Source organism: Acipenser ruthenus, chromosome 15 (assembly GCF_902713425.1).
Source record: "Acipenser ruthenus chromosome 15, fAciRut3.2 maternal haplotype, whole genome shotgun sequence".
Taxonomy (NCBI): Eukaryota; Metazoa; Chordata; class Actinopteri; order Acipenseriformes; family Acipenseridae; genus Acipenser; species Acipenser ruthenus.
In genome coordinates this window covers 16614286-16638875 of record NC_081203.1, presented here as the reverse complement: position 1 = coordinate 16638875, position 24590 = coordinate 16614286, and the positions used below count along the sequence as shown (strand labels likewise).

The window sequence follows — 24590 nt, the reverse complement described above, 5'->3', positions numbered from 1 at the left end:
AATCTATATTATTCTGACAAATTAAGAATGTCAAATTAACATTGCCCTTAGATTAAAGTTCCATTTGCGTGATTTTGCGTGGGAGGCCAAGAATACAATGCCAGTTTAAGGAAATCTATAAACTGCACGCCATCTCTCACATTGTTTTAATTAACACTCTGCCCTAATAGAGGCAGAGGCTGGTTTTTTAAAAAAACAAGCGAGAACAACGAGAAGGCATACCTGAAAAACAAACAATGTAATTAGTTTTGTCTTAAAATAAGCCTGCAGAGTTTTGCACGGCCATGCTGTTCCAGCGCAGGCAGCTGAGGGAGAAGCAGCTGTCTGCCGCTCAGGTTCTCACTGAAGGCCGCCTTGTAGGGCCGCCCCTGGGACCACGGAAGCCTGTCACTTCAGACAGGGGCCCTTTGTATCATGCCGGTTTTCCACCAATGCCTCAATGTTCAGGCCTGGCTGAGATGGTCACTACAGACAGGTGGTCTTTATGCTGAGGTGGTCCTGTACACAGATTGCCCTGTGTTTTCTTTCCAGGTCATGTTAGACCCCTTTGTGCTAAAAGAAACAGCCACACAAGTTTCACAGTTATCAGAAATGGTTACTCTTTAACTGTTACTGCTGGACAGATTGTAATTTATGGACTTTTCTTTGCTGCACAAGCCCCGGTATCTTTTTCCCAAAAGCACAATTCAGAACAGAGTTAATTTCCATCAGCATTAGTGGATGGATCAGAGTAACAGTAAACTGTGCTGTATGTGTGTGTGTGTGTGTGTGAGTGAGTGTGTATGTGTGTGTGGTCCCTCTAATATCAGGGATTTCACAACTCTATATTAGGCATTTACCGCCTGGTTTGATTGTAGTACTGGTCAGATGCTTTATTACATTTCTGTGAGGTTTTCTTAGTAAGGATAACCCATAGGATACATGTATTGTATATGGGTAATTCAGTAACTGAGCAAAATCTCTTTTTAACCTAAACAATGCTGCATGCTAGCAGGCAACTCAAAGTGACTGGAAGATTGATTTGACCTGAAAAGTCATGTGCACCTCAGCTAAAGGACCAATGAAGGGGTTTGCTCAGTGCAGACACAGCCCTGAGGTAAACCCCTGAGAGGGACAGGTGAGATCTGGAATGATTTCATTCATCATAACTAGTGGTGCAATCAGCAACCTAATTCCTTAATCTATTATCACATTCGCTTTTATCAACAATAATCGATGCATCAACAACAGCACTGACGTTGGCTACCTACTGTACAGGCAGAATATAAGCACTTCACTACAGAACCAATGTTTTAATGCAAACTGGCAATGGGAGACTTCAAACTGCACTCTGATTTGATGCATCGATTCACCAATATGTAATTGAAACTCAGGAAATTTAAGGATGATCAATAATCGATGCAGCAGAATATGGAATCAACATGACAACCCCCCCTTCTCTGTACAAGTCAGTGTCATAAGAGGAGCACAAAACTACTGGTATTCATGGAACCTCATCATTTTTTATTAAACTGACATTTAAGAGAATTTGTTCCTGTAATAAAGATCATTTTTATAGACCACGGGGAGGAAATTGATCTGTACACAACAACAAACTCATCTAATAACTTGTTCTAGTAACTATTACATTAAAGTGTTGGTGTGATAGTCCAGAAGTTCAGTGTGCGCCCCACTCACTGCTTTCTAAATGCTTTCACAATCACAATGCACGTTTAACAAGAGCTCTGCTTCAATCATTCATGGGCTTGGGATGAGCCTCAGGTATGCACTGTGTTTCAAGTCATGATTTTGAAATGCATTTATCTGGTACATATAATTGTATTAGATAATTGAACGCTGCATGTGTAGCCCTGTAAACGTGTACCAGGTATAGGATAGCAGCGTGAAGGGGAACAGAGCACAGGCAAGGAAGACAGAGTGGCAGATAGCACATTTATACCTGACACTGCTTACTTTACTATTACTAAAAGCTTCTCCATTCACTAAATGTGTATATGAAACTGCGATCAGTCACTGAAGTCATTCAGTATGTGATTTGCTTGCTTTGTTGGTACTTGAACAGCTTATTTTAATACATCCTGTATTGCTCACTAAATGGGGCTTGCTCATTTAGCAATGTATGGGAGATTTAGCTTTTAACAAGATATTTAGAAGGTTGCATCTTACACCCTGCACTTCTTAATTGAGTGCACGTACTGTCGAGTCATTTGCTTTCATTTATAAGATGTGCAGGGGTGTAGGACAATGCTAAATCCACATAACCCAACCTACAGTACGCCTAGGGGCTTAGTGTAAACATTGCCGAGAGCAACAAAGATTCAGAAATGCAAATCTCTACACTTTGTTTCTTACAAAACATACAGGTACTTACAGGTGTGTGTTCATTTCAGGGAAATACAGTAGTTGGCACTATAATAATTTGGTCATCCACCAATACCCTTTGGATATGCATACAGTATGGCATACAGGATTGTTTACTTTCCCTTTGTTGTTGCATAAGTTTAGTTTTCATGTGAGCAATTCAGTGAGAAGATGAAGTTTCATGATGTGCAGCTTTTTGGCTCTGAAGGAAGGGACACTTCGTTGTGGCAGTGAAATGACTAAACTGACTTAAAGAATCATAGAAAACAGCTGTGTACCAACTGTAAACACAGTGGGTTAAATGGGTGGCATCTGATTTTTTTAATCAGTCACAGTGATTCTATATGCCCCTATTGAAACATCACCATCACCTGCTTCCAGTTAAATGTTATCAGAACCGGTAAAAAGACAAGCCCCTATAAAAAAAAGGAAAAAATGAAAACAGTCTGTAGAGCTTGTATATGCAAGTAGAAGCAGAAGCATTAGTGTTAGGTGTGACAGGCAGGTTGGGAGGGGCGACCCTGCAGCTGAAGTAGAAGCAGAAGCATTAGTGTTAGGTGTGACAGGCAGGTTGGGAGGGAGGGGCGACCCTGCAGTTGAAGTAGCAGCAGAAGTATTAGTGTTAGGTGTGACAGGCAGGTTGACAGGGAGGGGCGACCCTGCAGCTGAAGTAGAAGCAGAAGCAGAAGCATTAGTGTTAGGTGTGACAGGCAAGTTGGGATGGGTCCCTGCAGCTGAAGTAGAAGCAGAAGCATTAGTGTTAGGTGTGACAGGCAGGCTGGTAGGGGCGACCCTGCAGCTGAAACTACCTTTGGGGAATGTAAACAAACTGACTGTCAGCAGCTTACTGTCAAGAAGCAGCTGCGTTCTGCTCAAGTAGACTATGCAGACGGATAACCCATCCAAGAATGCAGTGAACAGACACCAAGGAATTATATTTTGGAAGTGCTCTGGATAATTTCATGGATATTCGAACAAACACTGCTTCAAATGTATTTGGAGGTAGAAATAACCATGTCTATATTTTTTCATACATCAATTGTTCTTATATTTTACAAAGATATCATATAAAGGAAACCAATGCATAAATGACAACACTATCATGTCTTCTTTTGTTTATAAGAACATTTGTTTTAGAAAATTCACAATGAAATAATATTTTATAATTTGTTTGGATTTTGGTGATATTTTTTTTATCTAATTATGGGGCAGTACAGCATAAGGTTCTACCACCATACACTTTCTATTGAATGTGTCTCTTTTTATCAGGCTTACAGTACTTTAATACATCCATCTGCTGTCCCAGTCCTGGAGCTGGTTTCAGTGTTACAAAATCCTAGCATTATAGTGTGTGTGTATAGTGTGTGTGTGTGTGCAGTGTGTGTGTGTGTGTGCGTGTGTGTGTGCGTGCATAAGAACATAAGAAAGTTTACAAACGAGAGGAGGGGGAGTTGGTTCCAGACCCTCACAATTCTCTGTGTAAAAAAAGTGCCTCCTATTTTCTGTTCTGAATGCCCCTTTATCAAATCTCCATTTGTGACCCCAGGTCCTTGTTTCTTTTTTCAGGTCAAAAAAGTCCCCTGGGTCGACATTGTCTATACCTTTTAGGATTTGGAATGCTTGAATCAGATCACCGCGTAGTCTTCTTTGTTCAAGACTGAATAGATTCAATTCTTTTAGCCTGTCTGCATATGACATGTCTTTTAAACCCGGGATAATTCTGGTTGCTCTTCTTTGCACTCTTTCTAGAGCAGCAATATCCTTTTTGTAACAAGGTGACCAGAACTGAACACAATATTCCAGGTTAGGTCTTACTAATGCATTGTAAAGTTTTAACATTACTTCCACTGATTTAAATTCAACACTTCTCACAATATATCCGAGCATCTTGTTGGCCTTTTTTATAGCTTCCCCACATTGTCATGCGTGTGTGTGTGTATCTATGTGTGTGTAGTGTGTGTGCGTGCGTATGTGTGTGTGGTGTGGGTGTGTGTGTCAGTGTGTGTGTGTGGTGTACGTGTGTGTATCTATGTGTGTGTAGTGTGCGTGTGTGTGCATGTGTCTCTGTGTGTGCGTGCGTGTGTGTCTGACTGAGTGTGTCCTTGAAGCCAGGTCTCATGTGAGATTTCTCCCTCGATCTCACCCCAGGAGGGTGCTAATGCCTTAAGCTGCTGGTCTAACTTGTAAAACTCTTTTCAGCTGCTATTGTCTGCAGGCAGTGCGAGTCCAGGGAACTCAGGAACACACGCTTTTCATTGCAAATCCTCTCAACGACAGGGCTTGCACTCGGGAGCTCTGCTCGTTGTTTTAAATGCTTCGCAGGCTGAGAGAATGCAGTCGTGGATAAAGCAGTTTGGTTGCTGTGTTGACTTACTTCAAAGTCTAAAGTAACAGTTCCTCATGTTTTGGATTGTTATTAGTTCATCAAAAAAAGCTTTAACAAAGTGGCTGCATTTTCAGGAGCTCGTCACACACTTTGCTGCATGCAGACGGTTCATATTAACATCCCTAAATAATTAGAAGGGATAACCGCGGCTTCATACTTAGTCTGGGTGTTCAGATGACTAGGGCTGTTTTCACACGCAAACACTCAGCCTGGGTATCCTAACTTAAACCTTTTGTTAATAAATGCATCCTAAGAAGTGAAAGCTGAAGCTGGATGTTTCTGAGTGTAGTTTGAGTTTTTGAGTCTGTCGCATCTGTTAAATGACTCTGTAAGCCTAATAAAAAATGTAATAATGATGCCAAACTGACTAAAACCGCCAAATGCAAAATTACTGAAAGAAAACATACTGTTAGCTGAGGTTCGGAACCTGTGGACCTGCAATAATAAACAGTGAACTGGGCGAAGCTGCAAAACAAAAGGATGCTGCGGACAAATGTGTTGAAGCTGCTTGAAATGAAATGCTTCTGAGAGCAGGTCATCTTATTCTTATCAAGGCAGCTTTATTTACTGTGCAAGTATTGAAAGGAGTTTGGTTTGTCTGATGACTTTGCTACTGGATTGTATCAGCATGTTGATTGAATTCAAGTGTAAGGGCCATACATACACACAGTTGTAGTCAAAAGTTTACATACCCCAATGGAAATTTATAATTTCTAGAAATTTCTAGAAATTTCACAAAGAATTTTAAGAAAAATCTTTTGTAGCAAAAGTTTTGCTTTTGTGCATGAGGAAAAAAGTTACACGAAATAGATGTCTACAATTATTTATTTCAGCAATTATTTTTGCAAAACTCCAAAAATGCTAATTCAAAAGTATAAAAGTATTCATACCCTTTGATGGTATGATAGCATTGTCTATAAGGTGCTAGAAATTTCAATATGATAACGCAGAACCTAATTCTAGAAAAGTCTACAAAATGCTGGACTGTAGGTGAACATTCTTAGCGTGTAAAAGGGTTAGGCATAGGATGATTGCTGTCATTATCAATAAGTCAATATGGGAAAAAGTAAAGAGCTATCCGAAGACCTTAGGAAAATGATTTATTGTCATAAAGCTGGAGAAGGATACAAGAAGATTTCCAAGAATTTGAGTATCACTATTATCAAAAAGTACAAGATTGGTACTGTCTAAACATTCCCTCGGTCTGGAAGGAAAAGTAGAGGAATTGTGAGGAAGGAATAACAGCTTTCTCTAAATGACACAGCCAGATACAATTTCACCACTCGCATTATTCTCTAGCCACAGGCTTGATGAACTTACCAGAATGGAAGAGACTGGATTAAAAATGTTCAGAGCAGGATCTTCTACCCCACAGTACTTCAGTTTAAGTTACAAAGAGACATTTCTACACGTTCTTACAAAAGCTGCTTGTCACTTTAGAATCTATTCTACTTGCTTCTTTAAATTACTGTTCTAACACCGATAAACTAGATGTCAATCACTCACTCACTCACGAATCCTCCAGATCAGCCAACCACCTCAACGGATCCAATAGAAAATCTATTCAGGATACAAATTTCACTGCAGGTCATCTAAAGATCTGCTCCAAACTTTCATCTTCCAAACCAACCATCACAAGGAATCCTGGAGTTCCGTCAACATTCTGTGCCCAGATACTCTCCCATTCAAGGACATCCTAGAAACGATGCTGTCTCTGCTACCGTGGGTGCCTCAGCATGGTGAAATCACCACCCAAACCAGTTCCTTGATCCATTATCGGACCCCTGCAGTGGAGACCTTAAACTTCAATCACAGGTCACGCATTATATACATTTAAAGCACGTATAATCACACTGATTGCCCTTTCTGCTTCTAGCTGCCTTTCGAGGCGTCCTGCAGTTCGTTTGGACCCTGAACTTCGGTCTCGGCTGGCTATCGACGCATCCTGCTGCAGTTCATATGGATCTTGGGCTTCAGACTCGGGTCACGTACACAGCATTTGGAGTGAGTAAAGCTTTGTGCTGGTCGTGTTCATCCCTTCTGCTCCCTCTGGCTTCCCTTTGAGATCCTACTGCAGTTCATATGGATCTTGGGCTTCGGTCTCGGGTCACGTACACGGCATTTGGAGTGAGTAGAGTTTCGTGCTGGTCATGTTCATCCCTCCTGCTCCCTCTGGCTGGGGTCGTGCTGCAGTTCACGGCAGTTTCTATTTTTCTTAAACAAAGTAAACCTGATAAATTAAGGGAAGGAATGATCACAAACCAACTTTCATCCCATCATTCAATAAATGAGGTGACAGCATGATTAGGCATATTTAATTTCAGTAGTTCGGGACAAACACCAATCACAAAATGTTTTAGTACAAATATTTATTGTAGAGAATGCGGAGTATGCGATTTAACAGAAAAGTATGCTGTATATACACATTCATTTGGCATCAAACCTAACTTGGTTTGAGGGTTCGCTGTCTGGCCAACTGGACGAGGCTGAGACCCCCAAAAAGAACAAGCCGGTCTCAATGCCACAATTAGAATTGAATATAGCCCACTTGAAGGTTTAGCCAACCTTTAACAAATGATCATCAGCACGCAGGAGAGGAAAACAAAACCCATTTTTGGGAAATAAACCTCTGGGAATCCATGGCTGATTCGATTGCCCTTCCTCCAGGCAGGCTACTAACACGTAAGAGCACATTTCTGTAAAAGCATTTTTAGGCTCCATAATATTTGTTATAATGTAAACTTGGTAAGCACTGGAGGATCAACGACCTAACCGTTTGATAAGAGAGTCTGGAACTCAGTGGGAAAAAGCTGCTACGATTCTGAAGGAAGGACCGGAAAACTGCTCAGCTGCGAATCCGGACCTGGAAATAAATCAGGTGAAAGAAGAACAAATGTTGGGTGACGATTGTTCAGTTTTCATTAATAAACAGCGGGCCTGAGGGTGATGCGCCCTGAGAAAGATGGAGTTGGACAAGAGAGAAAGGGGTCATATGGGCCAACATGGGAGTTTAATTTATAAACAAAATTGAAAAGCTTTCTCTAATCTTCCTGGTCCGTTTTACTTCTTTTGAGCAGGAAGGAAAGGGTATCAGATGAGGGGATTGCTAGGTCAGAGATTAAGGGGTGAATCTGGGGGTTGAATTTGAGAGCGATGTAGACTCCCAGCACCTATGGGAACCCAAGAAGGCTAAGAGAAAGAGCTGTAAGGTTTTATCTAAAACAGGCAGGAGTAGCTGGAGCAGATGAGAGGCACCAAGAGAGTACGTTGATGGCAATAGGTAGGCAAGCAGGAGGAGAAAGAGATTCTGATAGTTGAAGCCCTTTCAGGATTAGTGAAATTTGTGAGTTGCAGAGTGTAGAGCTGGGACACTGAAATTGAGTTGAGTTTGTAGAAAAACTTGATGCCGGAAATTCAAATCTTATAGCTCTGTTCTTAAGGGACATAAAACAGGATGACACTACAGGCACTGAAAATGATGGAAAGGAATGTTGAATGCAAAGTGAAATTTTAAAGCAATTCCAGGATGACCGGTACATTTGCAGTGAGCGGGGAGTGATGCTGAGAAGAGTTGTTTCTTGAGCCTTCAGAAATCAGGGAATGCAGCAGGTGGCTCACATGAATGTCAGGTCTGAAAAATGAGGAATCTGAGTTTGCAGGAGGTCGTCTTCGGAAGCCAATGCTCTGAATCTCTGCGTTTGGAAACGAGAAAGAGAATCAATTATATTCAGGTGGCCGAGAATGTGTTGAGCTCTGAAAATGAACTGATGAGTAACAGATAAACAGGTAATCCTTCTGAATATTCTCATATATGGTGGGAGAATGAACGATCTTGTTAAAGATTTAGACTGAAGGTGAATTGTGAGTGGAGAAGAATGGATTTTGAGCCCAGGAAGACCCCCAAAAGGAGTGCGGCTACAGCAAATGGACACACTTTGCGCAATGACGAGGAGTGATCGGTTATAGGAATAATGCTGAATTCGTTGGGCCATGGAGCAGAAAACCAATTTTCCCTTGTAGTATCCTCCAAAGCCAAGAGAGGGAGCTGCATCTTTGAACGGCTGAATGTCTTTGTGCAGCAGGAGACAGTTGTCGTAAAAGAAAGTACTGCCATTCCTTTCTTTTAGTAGGAGCTCCCACAGGCGGAGTTCCTTGCGAAAAAAAAGGAACCAAACCAAACCATAAGTATGACATCATTGAGGGAATCGACAGAAAGGATCAAATAGAGAGAAGGTAGGAGATAAAAGCTCTGCCTCGAGGATTTATCCTCATTGCGTACAAATTGCAAAGCATATGACATGGTTTATTTAAATTTCGAGAAAGCTTTTGACAAAGTCCCACATAAAAGATTAATTTCTCATATTGAACGCAGTAGGGATTCAATGAAATGCATGCACGTGGATTAGGGAGTAGTTAACATGTAGAAAACAGAAGGCCTCCAGAGTATGCAGTATTGCGGCCCTGACTGATATTCAAAGAAATGGGAACGGTTTTGAAAGTGTTTGAATAAACTGCTGAAAGAAGAAAAGCATCTCACAGAGAAGAGACCACTATGGGGTCGTGCTGGACACCCATGGCGGCCAGGGAGGTCACTGCAGGGGCCTGCTGAATGCCTGCAGTGAGGGGAGGGTAACCTAAAAGGTTACATTTGGAAGACCGCGGAGGTAAGGAATAGAAGGGGGCAGTGGGGCCCTGTTGAAGCTCGCAGCTGGTAGAAAACCGTTTGACAGAGAAGGGAGCACTATGGGGGCCTGCTGGACGCCCATAGTGGCCAGCGAGGTCACTGCAGGGGCCTGCAGTGATGGGGGGTGGGGAATGCGGGAGCAGCCGCACCCAACTGTAATTACTGATTAGAGGAGACATCAAAAATAGAGCAAGGTAACCAGTGGTGTATTACAGGGATCAGTATTAGGTCCTCTGCTATTCCTAATCTACGTAATGATTTAGATTATGGCATAGTAAGCAGACTTGTTAAATTTGCACACAACACAAAAATAGGAGGAGTGGCAAACACTGTTGCAGCAGCGAAGGTCATTCAAAATGATCTAGACAGCATTCAGAACTGGGCAAGCACATGGCAAATTACATTTAATAGAGAAGTGTAAAGTACTGCACACAGGCAAGAAAAATGTGCATTATAAATATCATATGGAAGATACTGAAATTGAAGGAATCTTTGAAAAAGACCTAGGAGTTTATGTTGACTCAGATATGTCTTCATCTAGACAATGTGGGGAAGCTGTAAAAAGGCCAACAAGATGCTCGGATATATTGTGAAAAGTTTTGAATTTAAAATCAAGGGAAGTAATGTTAAAAATGTACAATGCATTAGTAAGACCTCACCTAGAATACTGTGTTCAGTTCTGGACACTTCATTAAAAGAAAAAGGATATTGCTGCTCCAGAAAGAGTGCAAAGAACAGCGACCAGAACTGTCCCGGATTTAAAACACATGTCGTATGCAGACAGGCCAAAAGAAAAGAAGCTATTCAGACTTGAACAAAGACTACGCGGTGATCTGATTCAAGCTTTCAAAATCCTAAAAGGTATTGACAACGTCAACCCAGGAGACTTTTTGAACCAGGACCAGGGGTTACAAATGGAAATTAGACAAAGGGGCATTCAGAACAGAAAATAGGAGGCACTTTTTTACATAGAAAATTGTGAGGGTCTGGAACCAACTTAGTAATGTTGAAGCCGACACCCTGGGATCCTTCTTGATCCTTCTTGATGATACTCTGAGATCAATAAGCTACTAACAACCAAACGAGCAAGATGGGCTGAATGGCATCCTCTTGTTTGCAAATCCTCCCATGCTCCCATGTAGTTTAAATGGCCTAGGAGGGACAGAAGATTGCGTTTAGTAGGGGGGGGGGGGGGGGGGACCGGACCGGACAGAAAAGTGGAAATATAAAAAATACAATCCCCTGAGGACAGGCTCAATGGGCATGATTTTATTGCAGGGAGGAATCTTCGTGAGGGACTGTTGATGCTGGGTGTGGTGGAGTTACGGTGAGCGGAAATGAAGGAAGTTACAGGCAGAATAGCACAGGTTCCTTCAATGAAGTTATTACAAATCTGGCAAAACAATCTCTGGATACAAATGCTCAAAACTGCCGATGAGCAGTGAGGGAAGGGAACCAGAAAGGTTAGGGAACCTGCAGTGAGGGAAGGGAACCAGAAAGGTTATAGTTAGAGGTGAAGGGAGCACTATGGGGGCCTGCTGGACGCCCATAGTGGCCAAAGAGATCACTGCAGGGGCCTGCTGGACGCCTGCAGTGAGGGAAGGGAACCAGAAAGGTTATAGTTAGAGGTGAAGGGAGCACTATGGGGGCCTGCTGGACGCCCATAGTGGCCAAAGAGGTCATTGCAGGGGCCTGCTGGACGCCTGCAGTGAGGGAAGGGAACCAGAAAGGTTATAGTTAGAGGTGAAGGGAGCACTATGGGGGCCTGCTGGACGCCCATAGTGGCCATGGAGGTCATTGCAGGGGCCTGCTGGACGCCTGCAGTGAGGGAAGGGAACCAGAAAGGTTATATTTGGAGGTGAAGGGAGCACTATGGGGGCCTGCTGGACGCCCATAGTGGCCAAAGAGGTCATTGCAGGGGCCTGCTGGACGCCTGCAGTGAGGGAAGGGAACCAGAAAGGTTATATTTGGAGGTGAAGGGAGCACTATGGGGGCCTGCTGGACGCCCATAGTGGCCAAAGAGGTCACTGCAGGGGCCTGCTGGACGCCTGCAGTGAGGGGAGGTAACCTGAAAGGTTATAGTTGGAGCCAGAATGCTCAGGAACTGCTAAATGAGCCTTTGATTGACAGGTGCGATGGTCCTGCTTTCGGATTTTTCCGGTAGTAGAAGCGCTTCGTGGAGATGCAGTCGGTGCGGGCGAGGTGTTTCAAGTTCGCTTATAATACGCGGAAATTGGGCTAGCTTCTTGAGTCGCGGGTTGGAATTTGTAAAAACACCCATACTGACATGGGTTGGGCTTGTTTTGTCATGATACTTGGCAACACTGGGTAAAGCAGCGATCAGTGCTGACGTCATAGCGCCTGCGACGGGAAGGATGAAATAAAGTAAACAAATTCTCCTTACGTGCTGTAGATTTGAATGGGATGTTGTTGCTACGAAGATAAAGCTGGAGCCGGGAGATCGTCCAGTCTCTGATTTCAGGAGTTGCGGAGGAACGAGTGGCCAGGCAGGAGCCACAGCAGACAGGAGAAGCTGACATCTGGGCAGAGAAGTTTGGAGTGGTAATACCGCCGACCGAAGTTGTGGTGGAGTTGGCCCGGGAAGGGCTGGTTGAACTGGTTGCGTGGATCTCGGCTCCGGGGAAACAGCAAACAGATCGTCATCCGTCGAAACGGAATAATCCAGAATGCAGACCATGATGCGTGCATGTACGATGAAATCAAAACGCAACAGAGATAAGTGAAGAGGGTATTTATAGTGCTAACAATTTAAATTAGCTAATGTGTAAATTGAATGATTCAATTTGGTGATGCAGAGATTGGTGTCTGACCCTCCTCCCGAACTTTAATTATAAATTTCATTTAGGGAATGATAATATAGGTGTGGCCCAGGAACTCGGCTCTTTGCCTGAAAGGAGCTGCCCTCCCTCCTATGAGGTGACACAGCAGTCAGGTGATGGGAACCCTGAAAGGGAGATGGAGCTGCAAAAAGAAGCAGAGGGGAGGAGGAGTAAAAACAACTTTACAGCAGAAGGATGGAGGTAAGTCCTGGCTTTTAAACAACTGGAGACCAATGAGGGAAGAAGACGGACTGTCATCTCTGCTCTATAATAGAGGAAAGCCTTTCATTTTTTTACAGTTTATGAAATTGTATCTAGTTTAAAACCAGTCCATACCAGGATCTAGTTTAAAACCAGTCCACACCCCCAGTAGCGTGAACATGGCTTTCTCTCCACAAACACAGGAACGCTCAGCTGGGCTCTTTGACCTGAACAAGGCCCACCACATCAGGAACTGCAGGCTAGTTTGTTATAGTAGGCTCACGTTACTCACCAAACCGTGTCCTAATCTCTGATAATTCCCTCAGTAGAGGCACTTATTCTTCAGTTAAATACAGGCTTAGCAGGAATGAATTCATCGTTCATTATCACATGCTTCAAGACAACAAAACAACAAAACAATTCACAATGTAATGTTTCACAAATCGCACTTCGAAATTGCTCGGCTTGCAGACACTTTTGTCCGAAATTTAAAACATAACCAGTACTTTCACACACCAAGTCCTGAATGCAGCCAATAGTTAAAGCTTACTGCTCATAATAGGAACTTTCTGTCAATATTGATCACCCGGCCGGAAGATGTTTTCACAGAAACAGGGACAATACAAGATCTTGCCGAATGGAAACAGCTAATTCATTCATAGGGTGTTATGGCCATCAGTTTACTACATTGGAGTGGGTATAAAATAGTTGCCGTTTTGATGGCATATAACTGTTCTAAACTGTGCCACGCAATTTTCTATCCAAAGATTAGAAATTCCACAGAATGGTTCTCATAGGGCAGTCTAATAAGGGAAACCTAGAACTCCCCTGGCTGCAAATACAATATTAGCTTCACAGCTTGACATCCTTTAAAATATAATGTCAGAACATTAACTGCACACATTTCCACATGAGTTTGCAAATGGTACATCTTCCAGTAACCTATTTAGCAATTTTACAGCCAAACTTTGCACATTTGCCTTGAAGGAAGGAAGTTTTAGTCTGCCTCAAATTAAAACTGAAAGGAGAAGGTTGGTTTTATTGTTTTCAGGTCCAAACTTCCTACTTTGCCAACTGGCTCCCCCAGAAAAACTATGCGGAGATGGACACACATTTTAACATTTAAAGAATTACATTTCTATATTGAGCTATGTGTGATTACTAAGGCAAACCAGTTGCAAACGAGTTGGAAGTCTAGGGTGAAATGTACTAAACAAGCGCAATGCTATCAGCGACTTTAGGGAAAGTTTGCGGCAGCAGTTTTTCTTTGTGGCTCAACCTTAGATGAATATCTAATTATGGGCGTCACCTGCATAAATTCGCAAAAAGCGGGTGGAGATAGTGCAAATCAGGGTTCTCAAATACACTCACCCCTCGTTATATTGCCCCTCGCTATACTGCAGATTTGGATATATCGCGATCCTGCAGTTGGCTCCCCATTTTTACAGTCTAACTGCACATACCTTAGCTGCAATATACATAGACAATTGCACTTAGAATTACTGTTTGTTTTATTTCATACAGCACATCACAAACAAAAGTCACAGGGCAGTGACGTCAGCTCCCTAGCAACAAGCCTCCTATGTTGGCAATGGATTCTTACAATGCAGTGGGTTTGTGCATTTGAGAAAGGAGAGGAAGACTCATGAAATTAATTGGAGAAAAAGCAGGTTGCGTAGAAGATTTATACTGGACCCTGACACCCCCGATAAAACAAGGGAGTGGTTGTACAGTATGTGTTAGCCTATTTGTTTTTCAATGGGTCTCTCGCTATATCGCGGCCCTCAATATATAGTGGATTTATAATTGGACCCCGACACCCGCGATATATCGAGTGGGTGGTGTATTATAATGAGATGTACTAAATGCTGCCGGCAACTGCGACACTTACAATTGCAACAATTTAAGAACTTTTAAAAGTATGTTTTACCCCTCAATGTTTAATATAATTATTTATAGTACTAGAAACATGTGTGGCATTTTCAGTGGAAATTGTTTTTTAATGCAACCACCAGGGCAGCGCTGTAAATGTGAAAAAAAGCAAACAACAGTTCAGGACAAGCACAAAATATGTATCCTATGTAGTACAAACAGACAAGTAGTTCCACTATTGTTGTAATACTTGAAAAAACATGTACTGGTGAATGCTGATACCAAGTTAACAAAACACCAGCTCTAAGTATATGTTGGTTCTCACACGAGCATGCCAATGACACAAAGTGCAAAAATACCACCTTCTTCCACTTGATCCATTACAGAGCATCTTTTTCCTTTTGACAAACCTACCTACCCAAAGGAGCTGAAGGTACTGTACTCAAACCTGTCTCACCTACGGGATTCATAGCATGTTAAGGCACGAATAAATGATACATTAACTTCCAGCAGAAATCACTTTGTGGAACTGGTTATAATGCAGCTGGATGAAGAAAACAAACTATTAAGCAGGCCCGCAATGTTGTCCAGAGGTTAGGTAAACAGCTTAGCTATAAAGTAAAAGACGCTCGGATCAGAGGTAGCTACTCACTTGGCACCATAATACTGCAGCAAAAATTTACACGGGTCCCAACACAGACACAGACAACTCCTCAACGATCTGTCATTATCTCATTTTTAAATGTTATTGTAAGCCACACAGACCTCTGCCAGTCAGATAAGCTGTTTTCTAAATATATGTAGAAATGTAATACATACATGTAATACATACAGTACATAGATACATATAAACATAAAGACAGATAGCCAGGCATCTTTTTATATCCTCAGATTCTGATAGGCTCAATAACTTAGGCTTAGTTCTAAGTGCTAAGGAAAGCATCTGGGCAAATATCTCACAGAGGGTATGTGACAGAGAGCGAATTAATCCTAGTCAACAATCTCCCTCCCGACCTGTGAGGGCGCTGTATAACAGGAACAGTGCGCCCCGGACTGGATGGTTTGACAGCTCATTCCAGAGTCTGTCAGAAGTCAGCCATCCAAAAAGGGGGCAAAGCCACAATACTAGAAGTCAGTGCCTTAATGCAGTAGGCGATGTGTCACTCATGCATTGGAGGAGACGTGACTGCACTCGCTACCAAAGGGGGCGGGACTGAAGGCATATCAGAGTAAAGAGAAACCGTGAGTGTTTAGTGTTGCACTGTCTGTCTATTAACTGTTCTTATTTTGTTATTTATAGACGGCTAAATATCCGGAAGCTGTCGCTGTTAAGCCAGCATCAAACCCGGACTGCACTGTATTCACTATTAATGTATTTACAACACCACTTGCACCAAGGAGCACTCACTATTGGACTATATACCCACATATAAATAACCCTTTAATTCACAAACCCTCAGTCACACACACAGTAACAAATATACTTATATTAATCATAGTATTACTAATTTACTTTGCTTTTGACTACAGTAGGAGAACATATAACATAATAAAAATTACAAAAAGCTTTCAACTGTTATATCTATATATATATATATATGATTATTAATGCTCACTTCCAATTTATCCATTTCGCACTGTTAGAAAATCAGTGTTTATGAATCAGATCCATTTTAAATAAGTCACATATTTAAGTATTGTGATTTACTGACTCTTAAAAAACCTTCTGCATCTGCATAATTACAGTAACTTTGTGCCGTGTTTGCAAAATAACACATTCACTGTAAATGTTATGGTAAACATTACAGATTATAGTTTAGAGAAATGATTTCATTTTAATTTAACTGATGGCCTATCTATCATCCGGATGTCTAGTGAAGAAAAATATATTGCGTTCCATTTTATAGGGCACAGCATTCTGGCATTCTGGCAAGTAGATTTTTAAGATGGACAAGTAGATTTTTCTAGCATTTTGTCCCTTCTTTTTTTTACAAAAATTCTACACCCCTGTCTTTTAGAAGCCCACACAGGCAGGCTTGCTCCTGACTTAGCTGAACACTTCTACAGTGTGATTGAAGGTTCAGCAACAAAGGTTTCCAGCGCTGGGATCTTAAAGGGGTTTCACCTGTCCAAAAGAAAGGGAAGGCTCAGTGTTTGCTTGACTTCAAGAAATCAGATTCCGCAATAATCAGATCACAAGCAATGGATTAGGCACACCTCCAAATCTGACCAAAACATAGACAGAGCAAGACTAAAGGGATCGAAAGTGGAAAGGATGTGATATCTAAAAGTTAAAAAGGGCAGAGTTACAAAACAAGAAGGTGCAGGCCAATAAAGATTGAAAGACACAGGAGAAAGCAAAGCCACACACCTGTGTAGAAAAGGTTACTATTGATGGCATGCATGCACTCAGCAAGACCTCGTAATCAGATCCCTGAGCTGACAGGACTGACACAGAGCAGAATACAAGAAATCAGATAAGTGGACTCCACTCGACTCCCGGGCTGATTACACTGTTTACATGAACAGATTCCTCAATCAGATTGTTTAGTAATCCGTTTTTAATAGGATTTCATTTGCCAGGTAAACACAGTGAGCGAAACTGAAAAACAAAAGCTTGTGATTAAGTAAACAAGCACAAACTTCAGCAGAAATGTTAATGCAGTTAGTAATTGGATTGCTTTTTCACTGTTACTAGCAGTTTTACCATCAAGAAAGTGAATTTTACAGCTTTGTATTCCTTTTGAGAGCAGCAATCTCTACTGAGATGAGAACACAAGAGCAGCAATCTCTACTGAGATGAGAACACAAAGCAGCAATCTCTGCTGAGATGAGAACACAAGAGCAGCAATCTCTACTGAGATGAGAGAACACAAGAGCAGCAATCTCTGCTGAGATGAGAACACAAAGCAGCAATCTCTGCTGAGATGAGAACACAAGAGCAGCAATCTCTACTGAGATGAGAGAACACAAGAGCAGCAATCTCTACTGAGATGAGAACACAAGAGCAGCAATCTCTACTGAGATGAGAACACAAGAGCAGCAATCTCTACCGAGATGAACACAAGAGCAGCAATCTCTACTGAGATGAGAACACAAGAGCAGCAATCTCTACTGAGATGAGAACACAAGAGCAGCAATCTCTACTGAGATGAGAACACAAGAGCAGCAATCTCTACTGAGATGAGAACACAAGAGCAGCAATCTCTACTGAGATGAGAACACAAGAGCAGCAATCTCTACTGAGATGAACACAAGAGCAGCAATCTCTACTGAGATGAACACAAGAGCAGCAATCTCTACTGAGATGAACACAAGAGCAGCAATCTCTACTGAGATAAGAACACAAGAGCAGCAATCTCTACTGAGATGAACACAAGAGCAGCAATCTCTACTGAGATGAGAACACAAGAGCAGCAATCTCTACTGAGATGAGAACACAAGAGCAGCAATCTCTGCTGAGATGAGAACACAAGAGCAGCAATCTCTACTGAGATGAGAACACAAGAGCAGCAATCTCTACTGAGATGAGAACACAAGAGCAGCAATCTCTGCTGAGATGAGAACACAAGAGCAGCAATCTCTACTGAGATGAGAGAACACAAGAGCAGCAATCTCTACTGAGATGAGAACACAAAGCAGCAATCTCTGCTGAGATGAGAACACAAGAGCAGCAATCTCTACTGAGATGAGAGAACACAAGAGCAGCAATCTCTACTGAGATGAGAACACAAGAGCAGCAATCTCTACTGAGATGAGAACACAAGAGCAGCAATCTCTACCGAGATGAACACAAGAGCAGCAATCTCTACTGAGATGAGAACACAAGAGCAGCAATCTCTACTGAGATGAGAACACAAGAGCAGCAATCTCTACTGAGATGAACACAAGAGCAGCAATCTCTACTGAGATGAGAACACAAGAGCAGCAATCTCTACTGAGATGAACACAAGAGCAGCAATCTCTACTGAGATGAACACAAGAGCAGCAATCTCTACTGAGATGAACACAAGAGCAGCAATCTCTACTGAGATAAGAACACAAGAGCAGCAATCTCTACTGAGATGAGAACACAAGAGCAGCAATCTCTACTGAGATGAACACAAGAGCAGCAATCTCTACTGAGATGAACACAAGAGCAGCAATCTCTACTGAGATGAACACAAGAGCAGCAATCTCTACTGAGATAAGAACACAAGAGCAGCAATCTCTACTGAGATGAACACAAGAGCAGCAATCTCTACTGAGATGAGAACACAAGAGCAGCAATCTCTACTGAGATGAGAACACGGCACGCCAACTGAAACTGTGACTCAGATTCCGTGGACCTCTCCAGGGAACTCCAGTAAGTACTGGAACTGTAAACAGCTGAGCGTGCAGCGGGCTTGCTGAACTACATATACCATCCATAAATCTGATTGCACAAGATTGAACTTCACTCAAAACATCCTCAGTAAATGACATTGGATCCCACTGTCATTGATTTACAGTGTAATCGCAAACAGCTCCACACATCACACAAGACATTTCTGACAGGTTGGACATGTGAAACAGTCCTTATTTTTAACTCATTCTAGCATAACTGCCTTAACCCTTTAAGTTCTCATGACCAGAGACCGCTCCACAGCACAATCTTCCTATGCCACTTGCCTAATAAATGTCTCATGTGATGAACAGCCCATTTACACTTTGTTACAAGCGTGTGTTTTTTTGTGCACTCCTGTACAGCCATACCTTTCTGTGCACTAATGGTAAAGAGCCCTGTTGACAGTTCAGTTTGTTTTGAGGTATAGCAGTGGACACCAGAGACATGTTTACACTCTCTGTTTGCTGCAGTAGGAGGTTATAAATTATCTTTAAGCTCTGTCCTATCTCAGGAAGCAAAACTGAATCCTAGCGAGTGCCTTTCCTGCCTTGGAATGGCTGCTACGGGTAGGAATAACCCTCTATTATCCAGCCATGAGAAATATACTTGGATGTATGTTAATCTGGATTATTTAAGATTCAGAAGTGTATCTAAATTCCCTGCACCTCAATTGTTCAGAACAAAATGAGACAAAATTACTAAGTTATTTCTGACTATTTTGTGAATAGTAATTTAGGAGCTACTGTAATTGAAATATATGGCTGTCATTTTTTAGTTCAGCAACATAAATCGTAAAACAATTTATAAATCCGGCCCTTACACAACTAGTAAAACATTCAAGGTATTTTAAGCACTGTTGAATTGTTTAATGGTAACAGTCTGTTAGTTTGTTACAGCATTTAGTCGTAATTTTCTTTCACCAAAAAAATTGTAAACATAACTTAAAGCCCTCAAAAAAAATGGTCCCGATATGTGTGTGTTGCCAGAGCCCCGTTGACACCTTCTGCATGTAAAACACAAAGCGACGCCAGCCTTGCCCAACTCCTGTTAGCCTTTAACTAAAGTATTTCAGTCCCAAAGGTACCTTTACAGGCACTGTGGAGAGCTTGCGAAACTATTTTAAAAAGTCACAATGTTCTTTCTCTGCCTGTTTGTTTTTTCAAATGACGAAATCTGTGGCCGTGTCCAATTCAGACAGCATGTTGAGCACAGGCAGTGATATCTACACCCTGCCTCCCATTTACCCAGCACGAGCAGCTCAACAGCGTCACACCAGATTCCACAGAACAAAGGCGGACATTTAGTAAAAATAAAATCATTACATTCAACTGCAAAGCAGTATCGCACCTTAACCCTTTGGACAGACACACATACCACTATTTCAGACACTGGTGTCGGGTTACTGAACTGGGCTTCAGTTTGGCAGGAGTTACTGCAGGCTTCAATGACAGCCTGTATCAATTCTGTCTGAGGAGTTTCTCACAAAAAAAAAGAGACAGCACAAATCGAAACCTCTTTACTGTGGCATACAGTCGCTGACAACTTCTTTGCTTTGTTATGCCAAATTTGTTTATGTGTGTGATAATAATAAAAAAAAAAGCGCAGGTAGTTTTTTGAGTTTAATGAGATAGATTAATAGCAGGTATTGATTTCAGAGAATAGAAGGTACATTAAAAAGTACATGATGATTCATAATGCAATACTGGATGGCAGTATATTATACTTGCAGACCTAATAGTAAACCTTGAGAAGATTTTCAGTGTATATTTAACTCTAATTATACACGAAGCAACCCGTTCAGTGATAGTTCAGGCTTGACTGGATACCTTTAACACGTTGTGAAGTCCTTTGACTTCTCTACCAGTGCTCCTTGCTATATATGCCCATGTCCACTGATTTGAATCAATATCAGTCACTCTGCCTCCCTGTAATAAACTTTTAGGTGGCTAACTATTTCATTGTAAATATACACTGGTCATTCAGATACACACCAAAACACGCACTGCTATTGCATGTATAACATTATAAACCCTCGCTGCTGAAACTATTACGCACAATGTGCCTGCATAAAGTCTGCTGTGTAAAGAGCTGTAATCTTCTTTGAGCTGTAGTCTTCTTTTTTTTCTTGTTAGCATTCGTAATATAAATTTAAATTAGATTTTAAAGGAAAAAAAAATGTATAGTAGGAAACCTATTGCCATCAACCAACCCATCAGTCACATCGATACCTTTTCTCTCCAGCTAACCTCCGCTTGCATAGATTTTGTTATATATTGTTATTTCCATAAAAGTTTATTTGTTTGTTTCCACATTTTGTTATTTTGCTCGGTTTGTTTATTTGTTTAGATAATAACTGCATTCTCATCACCAGCATGTTATATACAAGCATACATGTAAAATGACTCCCACTGTGATTAGGGGAAAAAATCTAAATCACCGATCAGTCCAATGCTGCTAACATACAAACTCACTCGCTACAGTATATTTCAATACCCATAACATACTCTACTGCAAAATAATACATGGCGTGCTATAATTTTTGGTGCGTATGAAAATATAAATATATGTTTTTATTGAAAAGGATTTTATTTAAACTATGAAATATCCAGAACATATTAAAATACACTATGGAGAACAAAAAAGTTATTTACATGGGAAAAAAAATAATATATAAAAATAATATATATATCCGCATTTTACGTATTGGAAAGCGTTACAAGCTAAAATGTAACACACTCACACACACACACACACACACACACACACACAAACCCGCAACTGTACAGTACACTGCTTTACAACGTCTATGTTTAACGAATTAAACAGTGCTGTTTATAATGTTCACTATGAAACTAACACACTGCAACACCTGCTTCAAATGCACAAAAAAGTTAAGCTGAAAATAATATTTACACAGAAACCTAAGTATAAATGATATATTCCATATTCTTTATACTGTAGGCTTAAAAGATTTTGACTTACCCTGGGACTCGAAGACTTCTGACCACGACATTCTGGCAACTGCACCAACAACAGGAGTACAAAATATAAAAAAAGAGACATTGTAAAATGTCTCAAAAACATTTTATGTTTTTAGGCAAAAATAAGTTTTATATAGGATTCTGTTATATCACAAAAAAAAAAAAAGCTTTTTTCTAAATAAAATTATACATAAACTCCGATGTATGGTTCAATCCCTCAGCAGAATTTACAGAAAACACTTTCTTTAATGTGGGGGAGAGAACTCGGAGATATAGAGATATATATATTATCCTCAAACTTCAACACTTCAGCCTCTCCCTCAGCTGCAGGTTAAATGCCTCAACTTTCATTGCAATTTAGTTATAGATCACAGGGGCGGAAACTAGCAATGCACAGACACCACTCTTAGCCGAAAACTCAGCAATCGTCCAGTAGGGACCAATCGCAACCACAGAGGCGGGGTCTTAGCGTAGACGACCTGCCCCGCGCGTCTAGATTCAAAATGCAGGGAGAAAGCTAATGAGAGCAGGCATGCTAGGATTGTGTCTTTAGACGCATAAAGTTTCTTTCTTTTTTTTTTTTAATTTGCTTTAAAAAACACATAACGGTGGACTACATTTTTTCTAGTGTAGATTTGAGAGTGTGTATGGAAATCATGATTTGGCTGGGTATCTGTCTCGTCGTTCTCATCACGACAGAACAGCAGCATTTGTGTTTGTAGTTAGGGTTGCTGCACGTGGGGGCTGGGAGATCAGGACTAATTGAACTGCAGCATAAGAGGAAAGAACCTGGGATCTACACAGCACCTTAGCTGTCATAATTAAAGTTTATTGCGATATTTAGGGCCGTATTTCCAAAGCGTTTAGTCTTTCTTGCATTACTTGAAAAGATCAATTACGTAATATTCATTTTGTTTTTCAACATTACACTGTCATTACACCAGACTGACACCCTTTCATTACACGAGACTGACACCCTGTCATTACACGAGACTGTCACCCTGTCATTACTGGCACCCTGTCATTACACGAGACTGGCATCCTGTCATTACACGAGTCTGGCACCCTGTCATTACACGAGTCTGGCACCCTGTCATTACACGAGACTGTCACCCTGTCATTACTGTCACCCTGTCATTACACAAGACTGACACCCTGTCATTACACAAGACTGACACCCTGTCATTACACAAGACTGTCACCCTGTATTACTGGCACCCTGTCATTACACGAGACTGGCATCCTGTCATTACACGAGACTGTCACCCTGTCATTACTGTCACCCTGTCATTACACGAGACTGGCACCCTGTCATTACAAGACTGTCACCCTGTCATTACACGAGACTGTCACCCTGTCATTACAAGACTGTCACCCTGTCATTACACAAGACTGACACCCTGTCATTACACAAGACTGACACCCTGTCATTACACAAGATTGTCACCCTGTCATTACTGGTACCCTGTCATTACACGAGACTGGCACCCTGTCATTACACGAGACTGTCACCCTGTCATTACTGTCACCCTGTCATTACACGAGACTGGCACGCTTTCATTACACGAGACTGGTACCCTGTAATTACACAAGACTGTCACCCTGTCATTACACAAGATTGTCACCCTGTCATTACACAAGACTGTCACCCTGTCATTACACGAGACTGTCACCCTGTGATTACAAGACTGTCACCCTGTCATTACACAAGACTGTCACCCTGTGATTACTGTCACCCTGTCATTACACGAGACTGTCACCCTGTCATTACACGAGACTGTCACCCTGTCATTACTGTCACCCTGTCATTACACGAGACTGGCACGCTGTCATTACACGAGACTGGTACCCTGTAATTACACAAGACTGTCACCCTGTCATTACTGTCACCCTGTCATTACACAAGACTGTCACCCTGTCATTACTGTCACCCTGTCATTACACGAGACTGGCACCCTGTCATTACACGAGACTGGCACCCTGTCATTACACAAGACTGGCACCCTGTCATTACACGAGACGGTCACCCTGTCATTACACGAGACTGTCACCCTGTCATTACTGTCACCCTGTCATTACACTAGACTGGCACCCTGTCATTACACGAAACTGTTACCCTGTCATTACACGAGACTGTCACCCTGTCATTACACGAGACTGGCACCCTGTCATTACACCTTCCTGGAGAAGAACTGCAGCGTAACGACACATATCAGTGAGTTCAGCAAATCTAAAATGCAGTATCCACTTCTGGGCACATGTGCTGTCAGGTTTCTAAGCTTTATGCATCCTTATTGACTGAATGGCTATGTGTGAGTGGTGGCTGGATGGGAATGGTATACAGGGGACTGTTGCTCTCAGAATAAGAGACGCTTAAACACTTTCTCATTTCTTCCCTCGACACTATCATCACCTGTGTGCCCCAAATAACAGCATAGCAAATTGTAATAACGCACAGTGAAATCGTGGTAAGGCAAATGTAAGCAGAGAGATGTGGTAAAGCATATTAAAAACATGGCAAATTATGTTAAACTATTGTAAATCCATAGTATAACCATAGTATAATCACAGATACCACTGGTAGAGCATGGTGAAAACTATTGCTAAGCACAGTTAATGCCCAGTACTGTATAAGTGCAGGGAAAGCATGTTCCTGTGTTAAACGTTTGTTGCACACGCAAACTCAGACACACGTTTTTAATAAGGTGGGCTATTGATTCTCCTCAGAATGCTACCAACTGAATTATTTAATGTTTTGCTGACAAAAAAAAAAAGAAAAATATGTAACCAATTAATGTAATTACGCTGTTATGTTGTACAGGGAACAGGAAACCCTGAAAAAGACAGACCCACAGGGTCTCAGAGTTTCTCTCCTGTGCTGTGTGCTGCAGATGTGGAG

At 41.6% G+C, this 24590-nt stretch overlaps 1 protein-coding gene across 7 annotated transcripts in view; it reads right to left on the bottom strand.

Annotated features, from left to right (window-relative positions):
* The window catches only part of smoc1 (SPARC related modular calcium binding 1), a 128637-nt gene extending 106609 nt beyond the window's left edge, over positions 1-22028 (bottom strand). For all 7 annotated transcript variants that reach the window (XM_058987211.1, XM_058987212.1, XM_058987214.1 and 4 more), the window contains exon 1: positions 21693-22028. In XM_058987211.1, coding sequence (XP_058843194.1) covers positions 21693-21794 — 102 coding nt within the window. In that variant the 5' untranslated portion in view covers positions 21795-22028. The remainder of the gene's footprint in view (positions 1-21692) is intronic.
* Positions 22029-24590: the final 2562 nt, after the last annotated feature.